The sequence below is a fragment of the Acomys russatus genome, chromosome 12 (assembly GCF_903995435.1).
Source record: "Acomys russatus chromosome 12, mAcoRus1.1, whole genome shotgun sequence".
Classification (NCBI taxonomy): Eukaryota; Metazoa; Chordata; class Mammalia; order Rodentia; family Muridae; genus Acomys; species Acomys russatus.
In genome coordinates this window covers 13,336,513-13,363,875 of record NC_067148.1, presented here as the reverse complement: position 1 = coordinate 13,363,875, position 27,363 = coordinate 13,336,513, and the positions used below count along the sequence as shown (strand labels likewise).

At 44.7% G+C, this 27,363-nt stretch overlaps 1 protein-coding gene across 1 annotated transcript in view; it reads right to left on the bottom strand.

The window, feature by feature from the left end:
• The window catches only part of Cdk15 (cyclin dependent kinase 15), a 98,390-nt gene that overhangs the window by 46,485 nt on the left and 24,542 nt on the right, over positions 1 to 27,363 (bottom strand). The window contains exons 7-9 of the mRNA XM_051153868.1: positions 21,988 to 22,111; positions 19,708 to 19,828; positions 2,567 to 2,660 (exon numbers count right to left, since the gene is read on the bottom strand). Coding sequence (XP_051009825.1) covers positions 2,567 to 2,660; positions 19,708 to 19,828; positions 21,988 to 22,111 — 339 coding nt within the window. The remainder of the gene's footprint in view (positions 1 to 2,566; positions 2,661 to 19,707; positions 19,829 to 21,987; positions 22,112 to 27,363) is intronic.

Genomic DNA, 27,363 nt, shown 5'->3' with positions numbered 1-27,363 from the left:
CGGTGCTTGGGAGGCAGAGGCAGGCAGATCTCTGTGAGTTTGAGGCCAGCCTGGTCTACAGAATGAGTTCCAGGACAGCCAGAGCTACACAGAGAGGAATCCCGACTTTAAAGAACAAAAACAAAACCTAACAAGAGGTGCTGTGTGAACTTTGTCTGTTGTCATAGCTACCAAGTGACAAGAAAATGCATCACACTAACTACCTCCAGCTTAGATGATGTTACAGTGCCATTGAGATGATCCAAAGTGGCATTTATCTCTCTTCCTAAGAAAAAGTCTATTCGCTAGGGGAAAAAAAAAAAACACTCTGTTTTTTGTTTATGAGAGTTCCTATTATGTCCCATGTTTCCCTATAATATCCCCCATGTGGCCAAAAGATAATTTAATGTTAGTGGTCAGTTTATATACAATGTCTTCATTTCTCATAGTATATTTTATCTTCACCAAAAGACAAGGAGCTGGACTGAGCATAGCAACGGATAAAAACCCCAGTGTAAAGTACCTTGATGTTTATACAGTATGAATGATCCTTGAAAACACTGTGCTAAGTGAAATAAGCCAAACCCAGAAAGACCAATGTTATATGCCTCCACTGGTGTCAGGTATGTGATATTTCACAAATTCGTAGAGACAGAGAGTAGAGGAGAGATTCGGGGCCTGAGCTGGGCAGGCTAGACAGGACCGTCTAGCTAGACAGGTGCCTTTCCTAGGGAAGATGCAAAGGTACTGGCAACAATCACAGAAGTGCTGACCCCACAGTGCAAATGTCCTGACTGCAGTGAAAATAGCAACAGTTCCCATCTCATTTTATTTTCAACGTTCCATAGTGCTTATTGGGTGCTACGTGATTTTTTTTTTTTAATTCCATTTATTTATTGTGTGTGTGTTGAGGGGTGGCACACATGTGGAAGCCAGAGAACAATTTGTGGGAGTTCTCTCCTTCCACAATGTGGATTGGAGACTGAGCTCAGGTTGTCAGGCATGGTGGCAAGGGGCCCTCCGCAGTGAATCACGTTGCTGTTCATGCGATGTTTTAACATCTATGCACTGTGTGATGCTAATATCAGGGAAATTTATCTAACCTCTCAAACGTTGGTCATTTTTGTGATTTAAAAAAGCATTTAACATTCTTTCTTGCATATATATTTACATGTTTACATATGTAAATATACACGCGCGCGCACGCACACACACACGCACACACACACACACACATACACACACACATACACACACATACACACACACATACACACACACACACACATACACACACACACATACACACACACATACACACACACATACACACACATACACACACACACATACACACACACACACACACACATACACACACACACATACACACACACATATACACACACACATACACACACACATACACACACACACACACACATACACACACACACATACACACACACACATACACACACACACACACACACACACACATACACACACACACACACACACACATATATATATACGGAACATCATGGCTACTTACAATATATTGGGCAAGAGATGGCCAGACCTAGTTTATCAAACCCGCTGGTAACTTGGTGACATTGACCAACCTGGCAAATGTTAACTATACCTTACTGAAATAGGAAAAGCATCATCATTATCAGAAAAAATAGACAGTGTGGCAATATCACTGTCTATAAAGCACAGAGAAGCAAAGCATATCAGAATGCAAATGCAGTGAGACAATAATAAGGAAAGAAATGAAAATATGCATATGCACACATACATTCATACACATGTATGTGTACACATGCACACACATTTATCGCACATTTATACACACGTGCACACACATTCATGTACATGTGTATACACAGAAACATTCATACACACATATGCACGTACTACAGACACCCATGTTCACACACACATTCATACACATGTGCGCACACACCAAGGTTCTTAACATCCTAGGCATCATGCCATGTGCAGTAGCATGGCTAATTCTATACTTACCCTACGCTAACATGGGAAGTCAGTTTTATGAAGTTCTAGGAAAATTTGATCCCTTTTCTCCTGTTGATGAAGATTCAGGGCCAAATAGATGGTAAATTAAAGTTAAGGCTAACGGCACAGGTAGGCTCAAGAGGTACTAGCAGAAAGGCTGCTGGGAACAGAGAAAATCCTAATGATAAGAGGAAGCAGGAGACCCACACGTCTTTGGTGGGGTGGGCTAAGAGGCTGGCACGGGACAGCAGGAGTTTCTGCGGCAAACTTCACACTTTCTACCAGCTTACGTACAGCTCAGAATCTTTTTTTCCCCCCTCCGAGACAGGGTTTCTCTGTGTAGCCTTGGCTGTCCTGGACTCGCTTTGTAGACCAGGCTGGCCTCGAACTCACAGCGATCCACCTGCCTCTGCCTCCCGAGTGCTGGGATTAAAGGCATGCACCACCACCGCCCGGCTACAGCTCAGAATCTTGAGCAGATGGCTCGCTTCATCTTAAAGGCAAATTTGGCTCCAAGCTTGTGACGAAGGGCTTTCTTTTTTCTTATAAGGAATTCTTGTCTTACCTCCCAGATCTTCTCCAGCTGTTCAAGAATGTTGGAAACCCCCGGAAACAAAGGTTGACCCTGGAACATTTCAATAAAGATGCAGCCTGCGCCCCTAGCAAAGGAAACAAGATATTTATAAGGCGGCTGTTCGCATGAAACTGAACCTCCACAGTGTCTCCTTCTGAGACAGACTCGGGATACTGTTAAATAGGGACCACGTGCTATTAAAAACCCAGAGCCAAAAAGTTCCTAAGTGAGGACAGTAAAAGTAAAGAGGTCTTGTTCAAGTGGAACAAAGCCAGCGGCAGTCAGGCTCTCCCTCCAGTTATAAACCTTAAGTCACCTAAGTTCACCAGCTCTCTGCTCTGTGGGGTGGGAAAGCCCCAAACCCCCAATTTAAATAATTAAACTTAAGATGCTACCACCATAAGATGTTAGAGCGTGTGCCATTAGGAGGGGGGAAAGGAAGCACATTGCTTCATAACTACATACAATTATTCTGTGTCAATTAAAATCTTAAAAATGTTTTTGAAGACTGTACCCCTGGATATGGTGATGCACATCTGTATTCCTGGCCTTTGGTGAGCTGAAACTGGAGGGGAAAAAAAACGGCAATCTTTACACACTCACACACACGCACACACACACACACGCATATACACACTCACCCTTTGTAAATACTATTATGGTGAGGCCAAAATGATTGTTTTATCCTTACTGGAAGGGTTGTTATAAATGCAATTAGGCATAGGTTACTTTCTAATATGACGTAGTTGTACATGCAGAAATATGGGACATCAAAATGAAATAAATTGGCTTAAGCGTTCCTAAAACGCCTGCACGCTCAGCATCTGGTTCAGAGTCTCTGATGTGCTAACCCGTGCTACCATCCTCTATGTAAAGAGCTGATGATGCAGCAAGTCTTAAAATAAGCCATAAAAGAGCTAAGAGGCATTGGCGCTGAGCTCCTAAGTGGCTCTACAATTATACAGCTAGTTTACTTTAGACTCCTGCCTGAAGAATGTCGCTAAACGTGTCTGATTGATTCACTTCTCCCAAACATTTGGTTCCTAGGGGTTTGAAAACAAAGCAAGCCTTCTTGTTTGCAGGTTTTCCTTCAGCCCCTGACATTCATTCTGTAAGTTTTTCTTTTTTGAAAATTTTTTCATTAGTTTGTATGTGTGAGTGCCTGCATCCATGTATGTACACCAAGCATGTGCCTGGTGCCCGTGGAGACCAGAAGTAGGACATTGCATCTCCTGGGATTGGAATTACAGTTAGGAGCTGCCCTGCGGGTGCTGGCAACAGAAGCCAGGTCCTCTGGAAGAGCAGTCAGTGCTTTTATCCTCTGAGCCGCGTCTCTCCATCTCCACCCTTACTTATTCTACCATTGTTGTATGATGTAATAAGGAAGAAATCTTAAGTAAAATATTTTATTATAAATTATCATAGTATTAAATATTTATTATAAGGTTTCATTTGAAATACAGTCTTTTGTATTATTCATACATGACTTTTTAATTTTTTTCCTAGGCATACACAGTCTAATTTACTTTTCAATGATTATGTTGGGGAAAGCATATTTCTTAACAATTAAATTTAAAACTAATTCTTATCTTGTGTTTTATCTAAGGAAAGAAAATGTGTTTAAAAAAAAAAAAAAAAGATTGAAGCTGGGCGGTGGTGGCGCACACCTTTAATCCCAGCACTGGGGAGGCAGAGGCAGATGGAGCTTTGTGAGTTTGAGGCCAGCCTGGTCTACAGAGCAAGTTCCAGGACAGCCAGGGGAACCCTATCTCAAAAACAAAACAAAACAAAAATAATAAAAAAGAAAGAAAGATTGAAATGTAACTGTATCTGACATTAAAATAGACAAAAGCTATTTTTATGGCTCATTGAGCTTAATGCACTTGATCATTCTTAAGATTTTGGGGGGCCGGACATGGTGGCGCACACCTTTAATTCCAGCACTCAGGAGGCAGAGGCAGGTGGATCTCTGTGAGTTCAAAGCCAGCCTGGTCTACAAAGCAAGTACAAGCCAGCCAAGGCTACACGGAGAGACCCTGTCTTGAAAAACCAAAACCAAAACCAAACAAACAAGATTTTGGGAGGAAGTGGATTAGCCTGAATGTTGCAGGCTTCTCTCCCCTTGAGAAACAGATTATTATTTTTTTATTCTGATTTTTAAAAATCAGAATAATTTTTCTAAATCGGTTTTTGCTGTACAGAAATATTTTAAATAAGATCAAATTTTTTGACCAGAAAAATGAAGCCTGAGTCTGGTAAAGAATTATTGTCATTTTAAAGCTTCTCATTAATTTATGTTTAAATATCTATGTTCTTGAGGGGCGTGGTGACTCACACCTGTAATTTCACCACTAAGAAGGCTGAGACTGGAGGATTACTGCAAGTTCAAGGTGCAACCAGAGCTATGTAACAAGTTCCATGCCATTCCAATCTCAAATTAGAAAAGAAAAAAAGGAAGGAAGGAAGGAAAGAAGAAAGAGAGAGAAAGAAGCATTTATCCATGTTCTTTTTGTTTCTTGTTTTTTGAGACAACAGATGTGAAAGGCCAGCAGACAGGAAAGAGCAGACATATTGGGGAGCCTGCGGCTTAGCTAAAGCCATTGCTAGCGTTGGTTAAGTAGGAGGTGGGGCAGCGGAGAAGCATAGCTAGCCTCCACATTCCCGCCCTAAATGAGCCACCTATACCAACGTCCCCCTCACCCTAAGGCTCGGGAAACAGCAAGGAGAAGGAGGCAGAAAGAACGTTAAGAGCTGCAGGGTGAGGAAGAATGCTGCACAGCGCCATCTCCTGGACATGACGTGGCAGTGACGCTCATAAAGCCCAGCCGCTGTGGTAGCCTGCACAGGATCTGCGGGCTGAATGAGAGAGAGGACGTGAAGGTGGGATCAGCATGTTGGGGGCTTCTGGAAGAGTAAGAGTTGGAGGTGGCTACAATAAAGACACATTATATGCATTATGAGGCTGTCAATTGTTTAAAACATAAACAAAAATCAAGCAAACAAAATCCACCAACACACACACACACAAATAACCCAACATAGTTATTCCTAGGTGCAAACCTACAGTTCACTTATTTTTCCCCGTCCTCCCAAGCTTTCATTGCCTTAAAACACTGTCTCTTTTTCATGGTATCTGCCCCACCCCCACGCCCGCCCGCAAAGTTTCTCTGTGTAGTCCTGGCTGTCCTGGACTTGCTTTGCAGACCAGGTCGACCTCCAACTCACAGAGATCCTCCTGCCTCTGCCTCCAAGTGCTGGGATTAAAAGCGTGCACCACCACGGGCAGCTCATGGTGTCATCTTTTTGTGGTGCTGGGAGTGAGACGTGGGCTTCTTCAGTGTTAGGCGCACCCTTCTCCCACCACTGAGCCTCAGCCTGGACTGCCCGGTTTTTTACACTTGTGGCTGTGAGATACCAAGAAAGAGGTCTTTCTATTAGACAATTTCATGCTATCCTTTATCATCTACACAAGGATGACGTACAAAGTTACAGAAAGTGTACTTTGGAAAAGCCTAGAACACTTGAGCTATTATGTAAGCACTACAAAATATCACAGCGTCTTAGTGTTCTAGGGGGGAAAAATGCTAATATTTAGCTTAAATTTTCCATTTGCATTTCAAGGCAGCTTGAAACCTTAATTGAACAAATCTAGAATCTAAGAATGCTCATAAACATATTATATGTTGTATATACATATTTATGTATCTGCACATGTATCTGTTTCTGTACATGCTTTACAAAGATAAGGCAAATCCTGCATCAATTGATGTTTTAGTACCTGGAAGATCCATTAATTACCATCAGTACTTAAACAAATATATTTTTAAAGATTTATTTATTATGTATACAGTGCACATTAGATCATATTATAGATGGTTGTGAGGCACCATGCGGTTGCTGGGAATTGAACTCAGGACCTCTGGAAGAGCAGCCAGTGCCCTTACTGCTGAGGCATCTCTCCAGCCCTTAAATAAATATTTAATTATTTTACCTAATGCTTTCTTTAAAACAAAGAGGCTGATACTTAAATACTTCAACGAGTGCTGTGCTCTATGAGTTTGCGCTAAAAGTTTTAAAGCTGAAACACATTTCTGGATAGAACTTTTGTTTCTGAGAATAATCCAGTCTATCGTCCTGTTACGCAATTTGGTTTTCAGCATTGTGTTAGTTTTTAATCTGCTTCTTCAGTTTAAGAACACTGGTCTCAAAAGCCAGCTGTGGTGGCAGCGGCGTACACCTTTAATCCCAGCACTTGGGAGGCAGAGGCGGGTGGGTGTCTGAATTCCAGGTCAGCCTGGACCGCAGAGAGAGTGGAGTCCAAGACTGCCAGAGCTACGCAGACCGCGCCCCCCCATCTCAAAAAAACCAAAACAACAACAACAGCAACAAACAGAGCCTCAAAACCATCAGCTACTTTGCCTACCCCCAGACTCCCCATGGGAAAGGGGGAGGGCTTTAAAATTCAACCACACCCAGGTCCAGCTAAGGAGCCAGCTCCTAAGTCCTTTTACTCTTCAGGCTTGTTTTCAGTCTTCATTCTTGTGACTCTCCTGGTGGGTTTTCAGTCTGTGGATACCGAGGGCCAGATGGGGCAGGGTGGGAGGAAGCAGCCCCTGTGATGGGAGCGGAAGTGGCACTCATGGTGAAAAACAAAGAGCAGGTGGCCCCAAATAGTGCGCCCCTGTAGAAGGGCGTGTTGGCAGGGGTCCGTTCATGGCTCCAAATGTGGATCTTCAGTTAAGTTAGAACAAATAGCTTCAATGTTTTCTGCATTTTCTGGCTATCTTCCGAATTCCCGCCCCCCCTCAATTCTAAGCATGAACAAATTCTTCCCCTAGGGAAGAAAACTATCTCAGGAGGTTTTTTGTTTTTGTTTTTTGTTTTGTTTTGTTTTAGCTTTTCAGAGATGTGAGTAGTGTATAAAAATTCTGCTGGGCAAAATGAATCCATATGTCATTTTTTACTGTTGAAGTTAATTCAGAGTGTGACATGATACATGGCAATAACACGACATTTCCAGTTACTGTCCTTGGGCCACATTTTGTATTTGAAAGTTTTCCGAAAAAAGCCTGACAGCAGACAATTGGGCAGGGATTGCTTTCTATGATCAGAAAGGCCACAGGCACCTGAAGTCAGCACTGAAGAGAGGACGCCCTGCCTCAAAATCAAGCCATCCTTCAAACTCAGTGGGCGGGAGATATGGCTCAGTGATTAGGGGACCCGGAGTCCCGTTTCTAACACTCATGTCAGGTGGCTCATTAGCACCAAGAATTCTGGCTCCAGAGGATCAGAGATCCTATTCCAACTTTCATGGATAGGCATATGTATTCCTCTCTCTCTCTCTCTCTCTCTCTCTCTCTCTCTCTCTCTCTCTCCTCTCCTCCTCCTCTTTCTCTTTCTTCCTCTCTGTCTTTCTCTCTCCCTGTGTGTGTCTCCTTCTCTCTCTCTCTCCCTCTCTTTCTCTTTCTCCCTCTGTCTTTCTCTGTCTGTCTCTCTCTCCCTGTGTGTCTCCCTCTCTCTCTCCCTCCCTCCCTCTCTCTCTCTTGTGTGTGTGTTATGTGTGTGTATGTGCGCACACAAATAAATAAATAAACAAACAACAAATCCTAATTAAGACCTCAGTGCAGTAGACTAGGAAGATGAACCTTAAAAACGCTGTGCTAAATGAAAGAATCCAGACATGCAAGGGCAAGCATTGCTGTGGTTCCAGCCATGTGAAATACACACAACAGTCGAATTCATAGACGGGCTGAAAGTGGAGCAGTTTCCCAGTGGCTGATGGAAAAGCCCATGGGCACTTACTGTTCAGTGAGTACAGTGTCAATATGGGATAATGAAAGTCTTCAGAGAAGCAGGGAGCTCATGGTCACACGACACAAACGTACTGAATGCCACTGAATTGTAGTTTTAAATGGCAAAATACGTTGCTTTGTGTTATAGGCATTTAACATAGCCCCACCACCACCAAAGCAAGCAAGCGAACAAGCAAACGAAAAACCACCACATAGAGTTGTTATGATCCGAAGACATCCTTTCTCCCAACAGTCCTTAATGAAGGACTGAAAAGTTCTGAAGGACAAGAAGAAGGACAAACAGGAGAAAGAAAGTGTTAGGAGACCAGAGGACACTGGCTAAGAACCTTTGTCACAATCCACCAGGGCCCCTTGCTGACAGTGTAGCCAGCCACCTGTGTTCCCCCAGAGGCATGGATTACTTCTCCTGAGACAAAAGCATTGGCTGCCAGTCATCTCTTCTTTAGGAAGGCAGCTGGAGAGATGCTCTCCGGTACCTAGCAGCTTAGAACCTCCTCCCCTCCCCTCTTCTTCCTCTCTGCCCCTTTCTTCTCTTATTACCCTGCCTAGGAAAACAGGGTCTCTGTGTAAGCCCCAGTTTTTAGCAAGGGCTAACAGGAAAGTCAGGGGCAATGCCGGCCGGCCTATTTCGGTGTTACGTTTTAGTTTTACTAGGCAAACAACAAGAGCAGGGCGAGCAGAATTAGTGGAAGTGTTCTTAATTTATAATTTAATATTTATCTTACAAGTAGGGGTGTGTGTGTGTGTGTGTGTGCCATGGTGCACATGTGGAGGTCAGAGGACAGCTTTGTGGAGTTGGTTCTTTCCTTCCACCTTTGCAGGGGTTCTGCGTTTCTGGATGTCAGGCTTACGTGGCAAGTGCCTTTGTGTGCTGAGCCATCTCACTGGCTGGATTGAATTCTTTATCGCTCAGTTTCTCTCAAGATCCTGTCTAGGGCTACGGGCCAGGTGCCGGTGAGACGTCTCTGCGGCACCTTTAATCTGGAATAGTACTCTCTTTTTTCTTGACTGTGATTCCACAGGTGGGGGTACTCAGTGCACCAACAGACTGCTTGCCAAGCATGTACAAGGCACGTACAGGGTTTGAGTCCCAACACTACCAAAAGAAAATTAATTCACACACACATACACACACACACACACACACACACACACACCAGACCAACAGCCAAAATCTTTGATCTTTCAAAGATTACAGGCCCATTGCTTTAGTAGACTGTGTCTTGAGTTGGGTATCTAATAATACTTCCTTACGGTGAGACTTGGGTAGACTTTCTTCTTGCAGGAATTCCACATAAATGGCATTGGGCTCTCCTACATCCTAATAGGAGGCACAGGTCAGGCTTTCCATTATTCATTATATTCACTTTAATTGCTGCTGAAGGTGTCTCTGCCATGGAGATACTATTTTCCCTTTGTAATTGATAAGTAATCTGTGAAGCCGAGCTTTCTGGCTATGTAAATGTCTTGTTCTCCAGCAGCCAGGGCCCTTTAGTTACGCATCAATGGATCTTGTTGCAAAATAGTGATTTGCCAATTGTATCTTCTCTCTCTCTCTCTCTCTCTCTCTCTCTCTCTCTCTCTCTCTCTCTCTCCTCTCTCTCTCTCTCTCTCGTTGTTCTGTCATTAGTTGGCATTCTACTGTGGGGGTGGGGTGGGGTGGGGAGGGGAGGGACTTGTCTTCCCAGCCCTGAGGCTAGCTAACCAGCTGTCTCCTGTATGGACTCTTCTTTTACTCACTAGGCTGTAATTAATTTCTCTCATAATTTACTTTGATGTGAAAAGTGTCCCAGTTTGGGGCAGAGGACGCGTCTTCAGACTGCTTCCCGTGTCCCTTTGACAGGTCTCCATTTATTTTGTTATCATTTTGTAAGGAAACATTTTGGCCCAACGAGCTGTTCCGAGTCCCTTTTATACTCCCCTGCTCCCACCTGAAGTCCTGACGGTCCCTCCAAGAGGCACAGTTCTCTTTCGTGGAGGTCTAGATGGGAGACCGACACCTAGGTAGGACGCATTAATAAATACCAGGCTCCCAACAATTCTAAAACATTTTTTGGAGAGACGGCTCAGCAATTACATCATTTCCTGCTCCTTGCACAAGACTCAGGTTTGTCTTCCAGCACCTGGGCTGGCCTCAAACTTGCTGTGGAACTCCTGTTCAACCCATCTTCATGCCCTCCCTAGTGCTGGGTGTACAGGGATGCACCACCTCACCTGATGAGGCACACAAAATGAAGGCACCGGTTTTGTGCCTGCTATAAGTAGGTTCTCTACCAACTGAGCTGCATTTCCCACCCTAAATAAATGTCTTAAAGAAAACCATCCCCAGGCTGCATTCCAGAAGAATCCAACATGTGCTATTCCTTTGAGTTAGTGGTTGTGAAAACTGGGCTTTTATTCAATGTCGCTGTCTGTAGTGCACTAGGAATTAGACATGATGTCACTGACTATATTTGCTCTATTAACCCACTTAGAAAAATGTGGTTTGGGGCTGGGCATGGTGGTGCACACCCTTAATCTTAGGAGACAGAGGCAGGCGGATCTCTGTGAGTTCAAGGCCAGCCAGGTCTACAAAGGGAGGCCAGGACAGCCAGGACTACAAGAGAAACCCCATCTCAAAAAGCCAAGAAAGAAAGAAAGAAAAGTGATTATAAAAAAATTGTCTTGAGGGGGCTGAAAAGATGGCTCAGTGGTTAAGAGCACTGTCTGCTCATCCTGTGTTCCTGAGTTCAAGTCCCATGTGGTGGGATCTAATGCCCTCTTCTGGTATGTAGGTATACATGCAGATAGAGTGCTTATATAAAATAAATAAATACATCTTTTTAAAAAATTCTTTTTGAAAAGATGGGTGGTGTGGTGGCACATATCTTTAATGCCAGCACTTGGGAGTCAGAGACAGGTGGATCTCTGAGTTCAAAGCCAGCCTGGTCTACAGGACAAGTTCCAGGATAGCCAAGGCTACACCAGGAAATCTGTTTCAAAAAACATAAATAAAATTTTTAAAAATCTTTAAAATTTAAAAATTTATATTTTTTAAAAGTGTTATGTGTATGGGCATTTTGCCTACATGTATGTCTGCATACCATATGCATGCCTAGTGCCTGAAAAGTCTAGAAAAAGGCTTTGAATCCCCTGGAACTGGAGTTCAGATGATTGTGAGGTACCATGTGCATGCTGGGAATCAAACCTGAACCTCTGGAAGAATAGCCAGTGCTCTTAATTTCTGAGCCATCTCTCCAGCCTCTGGGGTTGTACCCTGAAAATTTTGTCTCTTTTCTCTGTTTAAAACTATATAAAATCATGAAACTATAATATTATATAATACATAAACTATATTGTTATACAGAAAGTATAGTTTTAATTTTAAAATTATACGTATGACCTTCAGCATTTTCAAATGCAAACCCACTCCATCTCATTTAAGGCCACAAAAAAATCGCACATATGGCCTTTGAGGGTCTCCATTCATGTGTCTTGATGCTCTCCTGCAGATGATGTGCCCTGATGCTCTCCTGCAGATGATGTGCCCTGATGCTCTCCTGCAGATGATGTGCCCTGATGCTCTCCTGCAGATGATGTGCCCTGATGCTCTCCTGCAGATGATGTACCCTGATGCTCTCCTGCAGATGATGTGCCCTGATGCTCTCTTGCGGATGATGTGCCCTGATGCTCTCCTGCAGATGATGTGCCCTGATGCTCTCCTGCAGATGATGTGCCCTGATGCTCTCCTGCAGATGATGTGCCCTGATGCTCTCCTGCAGATGATGTGCCCTGATGCTCTCCTGCAGATGATGTGCCCTGATGCTCTCTTGCGGATGATGTGCCCTGATGCTCTCTTGTGGATGATGTGCCCTGATGCTCTCTTGTGGATGATGTGCCCTGATGCTCTCTTGCAGTGTACTCTGGCCTTCTCTTTTCTATTGCTTTGCTTTAAATAAAATTTCCTTGCCACTTTTCACACACAAAAATGTTACAAATAGAATTCCAAGAAAATGAACATATAATTATAAAATACCACATACTTGGGAAAAGATACCATATGCAAGGACCAAGAGAAACACTCAACAATAAAAGAGATTCATATGGACTTTTGCCTTAGATAAGTAAAGCCTTAGACAAAAAGCTATAAAACTTTACCATAGAATGAATATATATATATGTGCGTGTGTGTATATATAAGTATATATATATACACACATATATATATTCACAATTCTAATGAACACACTATTAGGAATTTTTATGTAACTGGAAACAGAGTCTAAAATCATATAAAACTATCAGAAAGGAATGGGTCAAGACATTCATGTGTGTATGGTGTTCATGTGTGTGTGTTGCCAAGGGTGGTAGAGTGGGGGCGGGGGAGAAAAGCATAGAGTCCAAAAGTCAGTGTCACATGTCTTCTTCAGTTGTTCATCAAGTTATTCAAGACAGTGTTTTCCCAGACCCTGAAGTTCTCTGATTCAGCTAGCTTAACTGGCCATCAAGTCCTGGGGACCCCCTGTGCCAGCCTCCCTTCAAGATGAGATTCTCGAAGGGTGAGACGTGTCCTACGAACTATCAATCATTATTATAAAGCTATGGATGCTACAAGGATGAATAAATTGACCTCCGTGTGACAGAATAGAGAGCCTAGAAACAGGCGTTTGTGGAAACTTGATATAGAATACATTTGGCATGGTCACAAGAGTTGTGCAAGGTCAAGCCAGTGACCTGGAGCGGGAAGGACACACAAGCTTCCACTGAGAGCTGAAGACCTATTCATGGTTGATGGGTGCTGGGGAAGGAAAAGTGAGTTTTCTTTAAGGGGGGTGGCCCCAGTAGATGACGCCACGCCCATGAGTGGATGGGCAGTATAACCTGAACGTGGTGAGTCAGCAAAACACACAGTACATGAAGTCAGGAGGGAGCTGGGGGACTAGATCTGAGTACAGATACAGGGAAAGCTGGGGGTGAACACGATTAAACTACGCTGTATGCACGTATGAAGTCCTCAAGGAAGTCATAAAATGCTATATTTTTTAAAGGGGAAGCTTGGCACGGTAGACAGCATAAGAGAATGAGACGAAACAACTGGTTAACATGTATTAAAGTCGGTGTCTAAGTAGAAGGCAGGCATGGTGGCTCTCACCTATAATGCCAGAAGCCAGAGTGCTGAAGCAGGAGGTTGATCAAGGCTACATAAACAATGAATCTGTCCATCTGTCCATCCATCCATTCATCTATCCTATCCGTCCATCCGTCCATCCATCCATTCATCTATCTTATCCGTCCATCTGTCCATCCATCTATCCATCCATCCATCCGTCCATCCATCCATTAATCAAATCTGAAAGGGGCCTAGAGGGATAGTTCACCATATTAAAGAACACACTTCTTTTGCAAAGAAATTGAGTTCACTTCTCAACACCTACATTAGGCTCCTCACAACTGCCTATAGCACAGTTACAGGGGATCTGACACCCTCTTCTGGGCCTCCTCAGGTCCCTCGATTTATGTGCATATACACACACAGACAACACAGTAAAGAATACAGTAAATTCCCAAAACTTGAAAAGAAAAAAAATAAAAGGCCTTTAAGAGAATATATTAGATTGTTTCATTCTGTCAGGAAGACTTTTTAAAAATAGGAAATAAAAAAGGGGGAACAACAGGAAAAATATTAACAACATCACCAATGTTAAAATTAACAACATGTAGCTGGGCATGGTGGCTCATGCCTTTAATCCCAGCACTTGAGGAGGCAAATGCAGGTGGATCTCTGTGAGTTCGAGGCCAACCTAATCTACAAAGCAATTCCAGGCCAACCAAAGCTATACAGAGAAACCTTGTCTTAAAAAACCAGCCAACCAACCAACCAAACAAACAAACAAACAAAATTAAGAATGTATTCAAGGGCTGCAAGATGGCTCAGTGAGTAAATATACTTGCTACCAAACCCCCTAATCTGAGTTTAGCCCTGGAACCCACATAGCAGAAGGAGAAAACCAACCCTGGCAAGTCATATTCTGAGCCCTACATACTCACCGTGGCGTGAGCATCTACACATGCAAGCACATACAAAGCAAATCATTCCACTAAAATACAATTTAATTTTTTAAAAAATCTTTTCATTCGAAAGGATGACATCAAGATTGGAAGACAAAGCTCCTGTATTGTAGTATAAACAGCCAATCAACTACCTAAAATATCCAACGTATATGAAAAACATCCTTATCTACCAATCAAGACGCAGATAAAGGGAGACAGAAAGACCAATGGAAAGTAAACAAATGACACAAATAAACAGGCCACGGGAAAAATATGAATAACAATCATCCAGGAAAAGATGTCCAACCTATATTAGGGAGTGAAAATTTAAACAGCAACATGACTACTCTGATTTACATGCTCGACTGGCAAGTTGAGTATTCTACATGGTGAGGTGAAGGTGGTGCAGACATCTGCAAGATGCTGAGCTATGATGCTGGTGTATTGATGACCACAGCTACTGCAGAAAACAGCTGACACTGTTTGGTGAAGTTAAACATTCACATAGTCTCTAGGACAAAACACATATGTCCATAGTAAGTATTCTAGCTGTGCACACCTGTAATTCTAGCACTGGGGGTGGGGTGGGTGATGAGGGGTGAAGGTGGGAGGATCACAAGTTCGAGACCAGACTCAGTTACATAAAAACATCAAGACGAAAGTCCCTGAAATCCTTAAATACAAACACCAGTTCTGCTCAAATGAGCAGAAACAAGAGCAACAGATGTATCGTGATGGTAGAGGCCTTGCCTAGCACACAGGAGCCTCAGTTACAGCTAATCACTACAACAACAACAACAATGACACACAAACACAGAGCACAAACAATACTAAAAACCAGCATACACAGCAGAGATGATGATGATGAACAGGAAATGGATGAGCCTTAGAATTTACTACTTTAGGGGGACACAGCAAGCCACAGAAGACTGACTACAACCTAACACTGTTTTGTTTTGTTTTTTTTTTTCCAAAGCTCAAAGTTAAGCCTGGCAAGATGACTAACCTGGTAAAGGTACTTGCTGCCAAGCCTGGTGACCTGAGTTCAATCTGGAGGACTCAAACAACTCATCTCCCACCCTCAATAAATAATAAATAAATAAATAAATAAATAAATAAATGTAATTTTAAAAAAAAATTTTTTTTTTTCTGAGACAAGGTTTCTCTGTATAGCCTTGGCTGTCATGGAACTCTCTCTGTAGACCAGGCTGGCCTCGAACTCACAGCGATCCTCCTGCCTCTGCCTCCGGAGTGCTGGGATTAAAGGCGTGTACCACCACCACGCCCGGCTTAAAAAATATTTTTAAAAGATCAAAAGTAGGGCTGGAGAGATGGCTCGGTGGTTAAGAGCACTGCCTGTTCTTCCAAAGGACCCAGGTTCAATTCCCAGCACCCACATGGCAGCTCACAACTGTCTTTGACTCTAAGATATGACACCCTCACACCAGCACACATAAATTAAATAGAATATTTTTTTTAAAGATAAAAAGCACGCAAAAATAAAGTAGTTAAAAGGTTTTATTTTTGTTTTTGTGTTTTTTTAAAGAATACAAACAAGGCCAGATATGGTGGCACACGCCTTTAATCCCAGCACTCGTGAGGCAGAGCCAGGTGGATCACTGTGGGTTGGAGGCCAGTCTGGTCTACAAAGTGAGTCCAGGACAGCAAAGGCTACACAGAGAAACCCTGTCTCAAAAAAAAACAACAACAAAAAACAAAACGAAAAAAATTATTGTTTCTAAAAAGGAAAGGGGACGAGGACCAAAAACTAAGGTAAAGTTCCAGTACACTCCCGTTCCATGGAGGGCAGGCTGGCAGGGATGAAGGCACACACACAACGGGATGGCATTGACTGGGTTGTGGTTTTCCGGTCGAGCCTATGCTTCTGACGCTGCCTTCCTGTTCTTGGGTGTGTCGTCACCGACATTTTGTGCCGGATAAATGTTTTCCTTGGGAGCTGTCTTTTGCCGTACGGGACCTTAAAAAGCATCCCAAGTCCCTCCAGCTGCCAGTGCCTTCCACCAGCTGTGACAACAAAGATGCCTCCAGACACTACCAAATGTCCCCTGGTGGGTGAGGAGTGGGTTGCCCAGGATGAGAATCTACCTATATGTGTTACGTATGTCCCATTGTTTTAAATATTCTATAATAAGACAGTGTTTAAAATGGATAGCCAGAAGGTCCTCCACTCTGCTGAAAGGCGTCCTACAGAGCAGAGCTCGGGGGAGCCTGCTGAAGGCCTTTGATGTTGAGCGTGCAGAGCAGTGCAGGCCGACAGCTCCAGATTGGTTGAATTGCAGGCACTGGCTCTAGCAATGGCGCTCGGCGATCGTTATCAGAAGCCCACAACTAGTTACACTGGATGAGAATGTCTTATTTCTTTGAGTAATCTAAAAGTTTAACCCTGTTTTAAAATTACCTGCTTAAAGTAGCCAAGAAGAGACTTGATACCCTATGAGAATATATAGGGGGACGTAATCCCCCTCAGGAACAGTCATAGGGGAGGGGAATAATGGGAAAATGGGGGGGGGGGAGGAATGGGAGGATACAAGGGATGGGATAAACATTGAGATGTAACAAGAATAAATTAATAAAAAAAAAAAAAGAAAAAAAAAAAAGAAAATTACCTGCTTAATTTTTTAAAATGTCTATTATTGGTATGTACTGCAGATATTGGACGCAGATGATCCGAGCTGGTCTGACCTGAGAGCCTCCTTCTCCGCGGAGAAGGAGCTTTCCTGGTGGTGGTGGGTGCTATAGAGGCTGCTGGGGGAGGAAGCATGGGCAGCCCTGCCCAGCTGGCATCCTGTGACCGTGGCAATGACCAGCAAGTCAAGCTACCCCTAAAGGTGCCACAGTGTCACGCATTACTTACAATACAGGAACCAACAGCTCTCTGATTGGACGGAAGGCCTGCTTAACAGGAAGGAAATCCTGCCTAGCCAGCTCCCGAGGCTAGTGAGGTCATGGGTCTTAGAGGAGAGCTTACTAGCCTCATTTTATTAATCCAGCACCACGCTGAACTGCATTCGAAATATTTATCTTTATCGTCACAGATAACTGTAGCTCTCACCCCTCATCAAACAAGTTTCTCTTTGCAACAGACTGAGCATTACAGAAAACCACAACTGTAAAAATGTAGAGAGCAAGCCCGGCGCGGTGGCGCACGCCTCTAATCCCTGAACGCTGACTCAGGAGGCAGAGGCAGGTGGATCGCTGTGAGTTTGAGTCCAGCCTGGTCCACAAAGCGAGGCCGGCCAAGGCTGCACAGAAAAACTCTTGTCTAGGAAAAACAAACAAAAGGAGAGAACGGCAGCTTGGGGGTGCCTATCCCCAGTGGCTACACCGACAACGCAACTCTTCCACCTCCAGCCCAGCCCAGGAAGCCTAGAGGAACGGGGAGCAGGAAGGCTGTGCGAGCCGGAGGCCCGGAAGTCGGCTGTGGGACTGTGCGTCTCCTAGAAATAACAGGGAAGCTTCACCCCACAATGCTTCGGCAATATGGCTGCCCAAACAACACTCGAACAAGAACAACCTCGATGGAAATGCTAACACCAAAGAGGCAAATCTCACAGGGCCCCATTCCTCGACACAGGACTACAGGCAACTAAGAAAGGCTGCTGAAGGCTGGAAAATCAGCCTTCCCCTGGGATTAGCCCCCTAATTGGTTATCCAATACCAAGTGGTCAGCCCTGAAGTCATGTACATACAAACAATACTAAATAGACTCAGCAGTATTTATATATTTAAGATATGTATGTATAATATAATATAATATATATATGCATGCTTTACATATATGTAAGAACAATTAAAGAAAAAGAGGCCATGCATTTGTGAGGAAGTGAGGAGAGAGACATAAGAGAGGTTGGAATAAGAACAGGGAAAGGGGAAAGATATAATTATATTTAATAAAAACTTTAAAATCTCTTATTGGCCGCGCATGGTGGTGCACGTCTTTAATCCCAGCACCTCGGAGGCAGAGGCAGGTGGATCTCTGTGAGTTCAAGGCCAGCCTGGTCTACAGAGTGAGTCTAGGACAGCCAAGGCTACACAGAGAAACCCTGTCTCGAAAAAAAAAAAAATCCAATAAATAAATAAATAACAATTTGAAGAAAAACCACTATTATTAATTTTTAAAAGTGGAGCCCATGTTTCTGTAAAGCCTTGGAAAAGGCCCGCGTATTTTATTACCTCTGAGGAGCTGGCTAGACCTCTGAAGAAGTCACTACACGTCTGTGGTGCTCACACTCCTGAGCTAGCTCAAGCAGTAAGAGCAAAGTAATGGGGGCTGGCAGATGGCTCCGTGGGTAAAGGAGCCTGCAGCTAAGCCTGATGGCTCAGGTTGATTCCCCAGAACCTGCACAGGCAAGAGGGAGACCCGACTTACAACGCTGTCTTCTGACCTCCTTACACAAACCTTCCAAAAAAATAAGTAAAATATAGGCCCCACATAACGCGGCCTCCAGTTCTCAGGCTTGGATTATGGTTCCATTAAACCTCTGATGGGGAGAGTTTATTACTTATTTATTTTTTTTTTTTTATTTGATATACATTGGTGTTTTGCCTGCATGTATGTTTGTGTGAAAGCGTCAGATCCTGGAGTTACAGACAGTTGTGAGCTACCGTGTGGATGCTGGGAATTGAACCTGGGTCCTCTGAAGAGCAGGCAGCGCTCTTGCTTTTGTTTTGGTTTTTTTTTAGACAGAGTTTCTGAACTTGCTCTGTAGACCAGGCTGGCCTCGAACTCATAGACAGCCTCTGCCTCCTGAGTGCTGGGATTAAAGGCCTGCGCCACCTTGCCCAGCTGCAGTTAGTGCTCTTAACCAATGACCCATCTCTCCAGCCCCATTATCCTTAATTTTTTTTAATATTAATTTTTAGTACATTTGTTTGTGTGTGTATATGTGTGTGTGTGTGTGTCTGTCTGTCTGTCTACCTGCCTGCCTGCCTGCCTGTTTGTCTGTAGTTTGAGGGTGTATGTCTGTTTCTCTGAGGACAAGTGGTCAAGGAGGGAAAGGCAAAGGAATCAAGGGAAAAGCTCAAGGGGGGGGGGGGCGGTGATGAAAAGAGCACTGAGGACAGTCCTCTTTGGACCATTGTTTCTCTAACTCCAAAAATCCATAGAATGCAAAAATCAAGCGAACCGTGCATTACAAAGTGCCTTAGGCTTCAACATCTCAATGCACAAACCATGGCCCTCCTTCCTAGAATAACCGTTGAGATGGAACACAGGCGGCAAGGCAGCCCAGCACAGGTGTCTCCACTCTTTTTGCCTCTTGTGCCTACCATATGTCCAGCTCTGAGGAGTACTCCGTGGCTCCCAGCAGTGCGTCGGGTGGCCGGTACCAGAGCGTCACCACTTCTGAAGAGTATGTCTGGCTGGGAATGGACTTGGCTCGAGCAAGACCTGTCCAAACAGGATGAAGATAGCACCCATTATGCCAGGTCTTTTAGGAAGGTACTGATGACACACTGTACTGAGGGAGAGTACAGACAACATTAAGGGTGACATGCTCTTACCAGAAGCTTCCAGTTCTCCTGAGGTTTGTGTATATTGCATCAAGAAGATAGTATTTATTTATTTATTTATCTATTTATTTATTTATTGACAGGGTTTCTTCATGTAGCCCTGGCTGTCCTAGACTCACTCTGTAGACCAGGCTGGCCTTGAACTCAGAGATCTACCTGTCTAGGCCTCCAGAGTGCTGGGATTAAACATGTGCGCCGCCAAGCCCTCAAGAAGATTTCTTACTTCTGGCCCACACTGTAACTAGATGAGGCAGCCCCGTGTGGTCAGGTGACTAAGTTCTTGCCTATTGCTATGAATTGGGGTGACGCTGAACTTTCAGGTCAGGCCCTTAGTAGATGGGTTGTGGCTTCTGCTTCCTCCTCTTTCCTCTGAGCTATGATGAGCTGGGGGTGACAACCACTCGGAAGTTTGCCTTTTGGGCAATGTCTGAAGCATGATGGAGGCGCATGACAGGTGACGTCTGGGTAAAGTCACTACCGGGCTACCACAACAGCTCCAACTGCTCAGATGAGTGATGGTTGTTTCTAGAACACTGTACCACTACACTGTGGGTCTCTACAGTAGCAGTGAAATTACTTGATTCAGGATGAATATATCTGTTGTACATTTCTGTACTCTATGACCCTCTCTACCAGTTTAGCAGAAAAAGAGAGAGGACTGTGGTAGACCCTGGGGCCACTTCCTCTCAAGTGTTTCTCTGCAAAACAAGAACACGATTATGAGCTGGGCAGTGGTGGCGCACGCCTTTAATCCCAGCACTCAGGAGGGAGAGGCACGTGGATCGCCGTGAGTTCGAAGCCAGCCTGGTCTACAAAGTGAGTCCAGGACAACCAAGCCTACAGAGAGAAACCTTGCATCAAAAAAACAAAACAAAACAAAAACAACACAATAGTGAGTCAGTGGCCCATCTCACAGCAGCACCACAGCTGGGAAAACCTTAGCAAAAAGGGCAGGTATTGTGGAGAATTGGTAAATCGTTCTGTGCTAAAGGCCCAAGTGTTGGGATGAGAACCATCACCACAAAGTCCTCCGGATGCCATTTGACATCCTCTAACAAAGAAGGTTGGTCTTGTATCAGAAGAACCAGTGTGTTAGAGCTGGGGAGATAGCCCAGTGGCTGAGCAATGTCCTAGCATGTGCAAGGCCCTAGGTTCAATCCCCAGTATCTAAAACAAACAAATAAAAAGACCCACCCAAACAACAATAAAATACTAGAACTAGCATGTCAGCCCAGTGTGGTCGTGCATATTTGTAATTCCTGTACTTGGGAGACAGAGCTAGGAGGATTGCTGCCAGTTCATGGCCAGCTTGGTCTATACAGTAGGGTCTAGGTCAACCAGTGCTACACAGTGAGACTCTGTTTAAAAAAAAAAAAAATTAATGAGCATTTAGTACCACAGTAGGAATACAATGATTAAAAAAAAAAAAAGCAGACTACCTGCTAATAAAGGAACAAAATCTAAAATTACATATAAGTGTATATGTATATTATGTATTTGTGCATCTCTGTATTACATACCTGTGAATAGAAACTATGATACATGTTAAAATGGAGTTATAGAGGAAGCCTGCATCCATTGGCTAGGACTATGCTCAAGCTGGCATTGACATTTAACGGTGCAGAACCAAATGTCATTTCCATTTGCGCAGAAGGCCATACCACATTCTCTCTGCTCTATTCCACCATCCTGGGAGAGCGAGCTGCTCTGACAGAGTTGTCATTATCCACTTAGATACGGGAACATTTCCTAAGCACAGCCTGCTCTACAGACGTCACTACATCAAAAGTGACCGTGGGATAATATGAGGACCTATTTTAGGCTTCTGGCTATACTCTTAATGGAATTTGAAGAAACTTCACACTCTCCCTCCCACTTGCCTCCCGTTTCCTGTATGTGAGCTTGACATCCACGCACAGTATCGCGTTCTTGTGCTCTACTTTTCAAAGGCCACGCCGAGTCAATGCTTCAAACGTAGTGCGGACAAACGAGTCATTGTTCGTAGGCCAGAAGGAGACCTGAGGGGCAGCGACTCACCAAAATCAGCCAATTTGAGCTCTCCCAGGTGACTGATGAGCAAGTTCTGAGGTTTCAGGTCCCTGTGAAGAACACGCTGGTGGTGGATGTACGCCAGGCCCCGCAGAAGTTGGAACATGAAAAGCTGGAAGAAACGAAACACCATACCCAAGGACACTTGAACCACTGTGTGTTGATTTGCCTCTAAATCAAAAACACTCCTCTAAAAGAATATAGTGAAAGTGTCTCTTGAGGGATGAAAGAAGAAGAAAACAAAGAGAGAGAGAGAGAGATTTTTAGAATCATTCATAAAGAGGGGACTAGGTCAAGGGAATTAAGTGGATTGTACCCCAAAGGATTCTGCTTTTCCTGCCATCCTGTTCCTTTGATACCGAAGGGTTTGCCCTTCCTTGGAAATCTAAAGTGCAACCTTGCCGTCTCTTATGAGCACTTGTATTGGCTTAGATGTGAAAGAATTATTTCCACAAAATGAACTCAACATGGCAGGTCCAAGTTGACCTGGAAATGACAGTCTAGAGTTTACAACCCCTTTGTTTTTTCCGGGCTCTGGTATGAACCCTTTTACATCTATGACACCAAGGAGACACAACTGGGAAAGGTATTTAAATGGTATTAAGAAAGAAAGGGGGCAAGGTGAGATGGCTCAGTAGGCAAAAGTGGTCCCTGTGTGGGCCTGAAACCCTTTGTTCAATACACAGAACCCACAGTCAGGAGGAAGGAGTGAGCTCTCACCTCCTGCCTCCATAGCACACACAAGTGGTGGCTCATTTTCTTTGTTTAAATATAAGAAGAAGAAAAAAGGAATCACTGTCCTCATAAATTATTTTTAAATCATTAAATTCAAGGTTGAAAATAAGGAAAATACATAGTATGTGCTAAGAGGGAAGGGAGCCAGCTACCCGAGGCAGACAGAGATTCTTAGTGGGTCAGTGGAGCGCCTGAAAGAAGAAGACACTGTGCACTAATTAGTCACCTCCCACCTCCATGCTGCTTCTCTCTGCCCTTCTCAGGCTCTTCCTAGCATTTACAAGTGGAGAAGCCCAGGGGGGGTTAAGTACAATATTTCACAGCATCTTAAAATGCTAGGCTTGCCGACCCTCACCACCCCCTCACTCTTCCACTCCCTCAAGCCAGGTTCCTCCTTCAACAGTTACAGCATGGCCCAACCTGAAGGTGCTTGCGCAATTAATGTCACGCTAGATCTTGGCTATGCTTTCAAGAGCAGCTTCCCACACCCCAGAGTTTGAGAGTAACCAAGTCACTCTGGTGAGTGTGTGCCATCTGGGCTAGACGCCTCTTAAAGCCACAACTGGGGTCTTGGCACTTGAGAGCTTGAGGCAGGAAGAGGGCGTGTCTATAAGTTTGAGGGTAACCTGGGCTACGTATTAAGACACTATCCCTTTTTCCTTTTTATTAATTCATTCATATTACATCTCAATAGTTATCCCATCCCTTGTATCCTCCCATTCCTCCCTCCCTTCTGCTTTCCTCCTACTCCCCTCCCCTATGACTGTGACTGAGGGGGACCTCCTCCCCCTGTATATGCTCATAGGGTATCAAGTCTCTTCTTGGTAGCCTGCTATCCTTCCTCTGAGTGCCACCAGGCCTCCCCATCCAGGGGACGTGGTCAAATACAGGCACCAGAGTTTGTTTGAAGTCAGTCCCTACTCTCCACTCAACTGTGGAGAATGTCCTGTCCATTGGCTAGATCTGGGTCGGGGTTCAATGTTTACTGCATGTATTGTCCTTGGCTGGTGCCATAGTTTGAGCAGGACCCCTGGGCCCAGATCCACCGGTCATAATGTTCTTCTTGTAGGTTTCTAGGTCCCTCAGTAGAAGAGTGGATAAAGAAACTGTGGTACATATACACTATGGAATACTACTCAGCTATTAAAAACAAGGAATTCCCGAAATGTGTGTGGACAAATGGATTGAACTGAAATGATCACAATGAGTGAGTGAACCCAGAAGCAGAAAGAGTCAAATGGTATATACTCACTTATATCTGGACACTAGCCCAAGGGTCATGTCCCATGAAAGTCTTCACTTATCAGGAAAGTGGGACAGAGGGGAGGACATCCTATTGGGACTTTAAGACACTATCTTAATAAAAAGACTAGACAAAGAACAGAAAACACACACACAAAAAGCATAAAGATAGATTACAAGTCTGCGCAGGGAAGGCCAAGGCCCTCCTTCTTCTGAAGTTTCTGTGCCTGAGCCTTGTGCCATCAGGAAGCAGAAACAAGGCCTTAGGGCAATGGCTAAGTTAGCAAGGTGCTCACTGTGCAAGCAGGAGGGCCCGAGTCTCCATCACCCATGCGGAAGCTGGGGTATGGTGGCTTGCACCTATGACTGCGGTGCTAGGCACGCAGAGACAGGAAGACTCCTGGAGCTCACAGGCAAGCTAGTCTAGTCGGATTGTGGGCTCCAGGCTCAGTGAGAAACCCTGCCTCAAAGAAACAAAGTGGAGCATGTGGCCGGCTTGAGTTACAAGGGCCCTGGCAGGCTCATACATTTGAATGTTTAGTCACCAGGGAGTGGAACAATTTGAAGAGATCAAACGGATTAGGATGTGTGGCCTTTGTTGGAAGAAGTGTGTCACTAGAGATGGGCTTTGAGGTTCCGAAAGCCCATGCTAGGTGCGTTCTCCCTCTCTATCTCTCTCTCTCTCTCTTTTCCCTCTCTCTCTCTCTCTCTCTCTCTCTCTCTCTCTCTCTCTCTCTCTCTCTCTCTCTCTCTCTCTCTCTCTCTCTCACTCACACACACACACACACACACACGAGATAGGAAACAAGCTAACTCCATAAGCATCCTCTGCCTTCCTTGGTCATGTCTTAAAATAGCTTGAAGGTTTTCTTTTTCCGCCTAGAATCCATCTCCAGACCACTCTGGGTTTCTTTCACTGATTTAGTATCCGTTGCTCTCTTCTGTTGCTCTCTTCTGTTGCTCTCTTCTTTCTTCCTTTTTCTTTGAAGACATGGTGCCTCCGCACAGCTCAGGGTGGTGCTGAAATTCTAGGTGTGAGCCACCACACCCGAGTCCTGTGCTTTTCTCTCTTGCAAGCCCATCTGCTCCATCACACTGATCCTGGTCCAACCCTCTCCACAGGCTAAGCAGATGCCTCCCTAGAACATCCGTGAAGGAACGTTTGCTCTTCTCCAGCTTCCTCATAACTGCCATTGCTGAGATGTAGGATTAAGCTGTGATCATTGCTCCCCCCTGGTCCCACTTCAGAACTATCACTGCTCCACCCTGAATTCTGAGCGTCCCTTAGATTTTTTATGCTCCCTGGATGCACACCCCCTATCCCTCTTTTCTGCTGACATCTGCTGAACTCTTGTCCTACACTCACTGAAGACGTGGGTATCTGGACCACCGCTGTTCCTCGTGATGGCCATGTCCAGATCATGATGCCAGCCAAGCTTCTCAGCTCCCAGTGTCTGCTTCCCCAACCATCTTCAGCCACTAGCTCTCACAGTCGTGGGCTGGATCATATGGAACTGGAACTGTTTGTCCTCTGAAATGCAAGCTCACATTCCCTTAAAAAAGGCATCTCCATATTCATTTCTTTCATGTTTTCTGTCATAGTCATGGTGCCTTCCACTATGGAATTCAATGGACAATGCCCATTCCTTACCATTGCAGCACCTGGTAATACTAAGCATGCCTCCCTGAAGTGCTCCCTCTCCCTCTCCCTCTCCCTCCCTCTCTCTCTCTCTCTCCCTCGCTCTCTGTCTCTCTATCTCTGTCTCTCTGTCTCTCATCCCTCCTTGGTTCCAAACTCTTCTAATTGTTTCCATCCACCAGTCTCTCTGGCTGTTTGTTTACAGGGCCACTTCTAATGGTGTCTAGGTTGGTGGCCATTGGGCGCTGTCCTTGGCCTGCTCTCAGCATTCTTATCGCTACTCTCCCTTAGCCACCTTATCCCTAGCATGGCCTCAGTTGACAATTGTATTCAGAGCCGGACATAGTAGTGCACATCTTTAATCCCAGCATTCAGGGAGGCAGAGCAGGCAGATTGCTGTGAATTCCGGGCCAGCCCGGTTTACAAGCCTTGGACAACCAAGGCTACACACACACAAAAAAAAACCCTGTCACCTGGTCTACAAAGCGAGTCTAGGACAGCCAAGGCTATACAGAGAAACATTGTCTTGAAAAACCAAAACCAAACCAAACAAACCACAAAAACGCAATTGTACTCAGATTATTTCAAAATCTTTAACTCCAAATCAAATTTCTCTCTTTAAATATGTGTGTGCACGCGCGCATGCATGTGCATGCTCAGGTGTGTGTGTGTCGTGGTGCACCTGTCAGAAAATGCCGTAACATGTCAAAACACAGCTCCTGCACCCTCCACAGTGGGTTCCAGGATAGAACTCCGGCCCTCAGCTTTAATCCACTGAGCCATCCCACTAGCCCCTCCACTCCATTTTTTAACACAGGGTCTCTCACTGAACCCGAACCTCATTGCTTTGGCTAGACTGGCTGGCCAGCAAGCCCCAGCGATTCCCTTGTCCTCGGTTCTCCACCACTGGCTTTTACACGGCTGCAGGGAATGTGGACAGAGAGCCCCGCGCTTCTGTAGCAAGCACTTTACTCATTGAACTGTCTCCCCCAACCGCCCCAAGTCCCCTTTGACTTTTAGACTCACATAGTCTCAAGTTCACTCCAACATCCCATAATGCCCCCACTCGGCAGGCTAAAGCGTAATTCACTCTATCCCTCCAAAACCCGCTTCCTTCCTGTTCCTCCTGGGCTGAGCCCACCACCATCCATCTTGTTACTCAGAGCCAGAAATATTCTTGCTGACTCTTCCTTCGCCCATCAGCTTTGGCAGATTGATCGATCACAGACCCAGCCACTTTCCCAGAGTCATTGACGCACATCTGTAACTGTTGTCTTAACCAGCCTCGCTGTCAAGGCTGTAACCCAGCATTTATGAGACAGCAGAGGAAGAGAGCTGCCAGCGTAGAAGTTGGAGGTGACCGTAGAAGGCAGATGTCAAGTCAAGGGGATAACACACACACACACACTCACATGCACACACACGCACTCACACGCATACACACACACACACACACACACACACACACACACACACACACACAAGAGGACTTTGCTCCTCTGACCCACATGCCACACTGTCATTAGAGCAAACTATACTGAAAGAGAAATGGAGTTCCTCTCTGCTTGCCTAATGCCATTGGATGACACCAATATTCTTATAAGGACGTCACAATGGGAGCTTTCATTTTGTACAATAACAAACTAAGATCATTTGGTGAGTCCCTCATGGAGAAGCGGGCATGGGGCCTTCTGTGCCTTCTGTTTCCTGGAGTTTCGTCTTTGACTGCCCCTAATTGCACGAGTTAC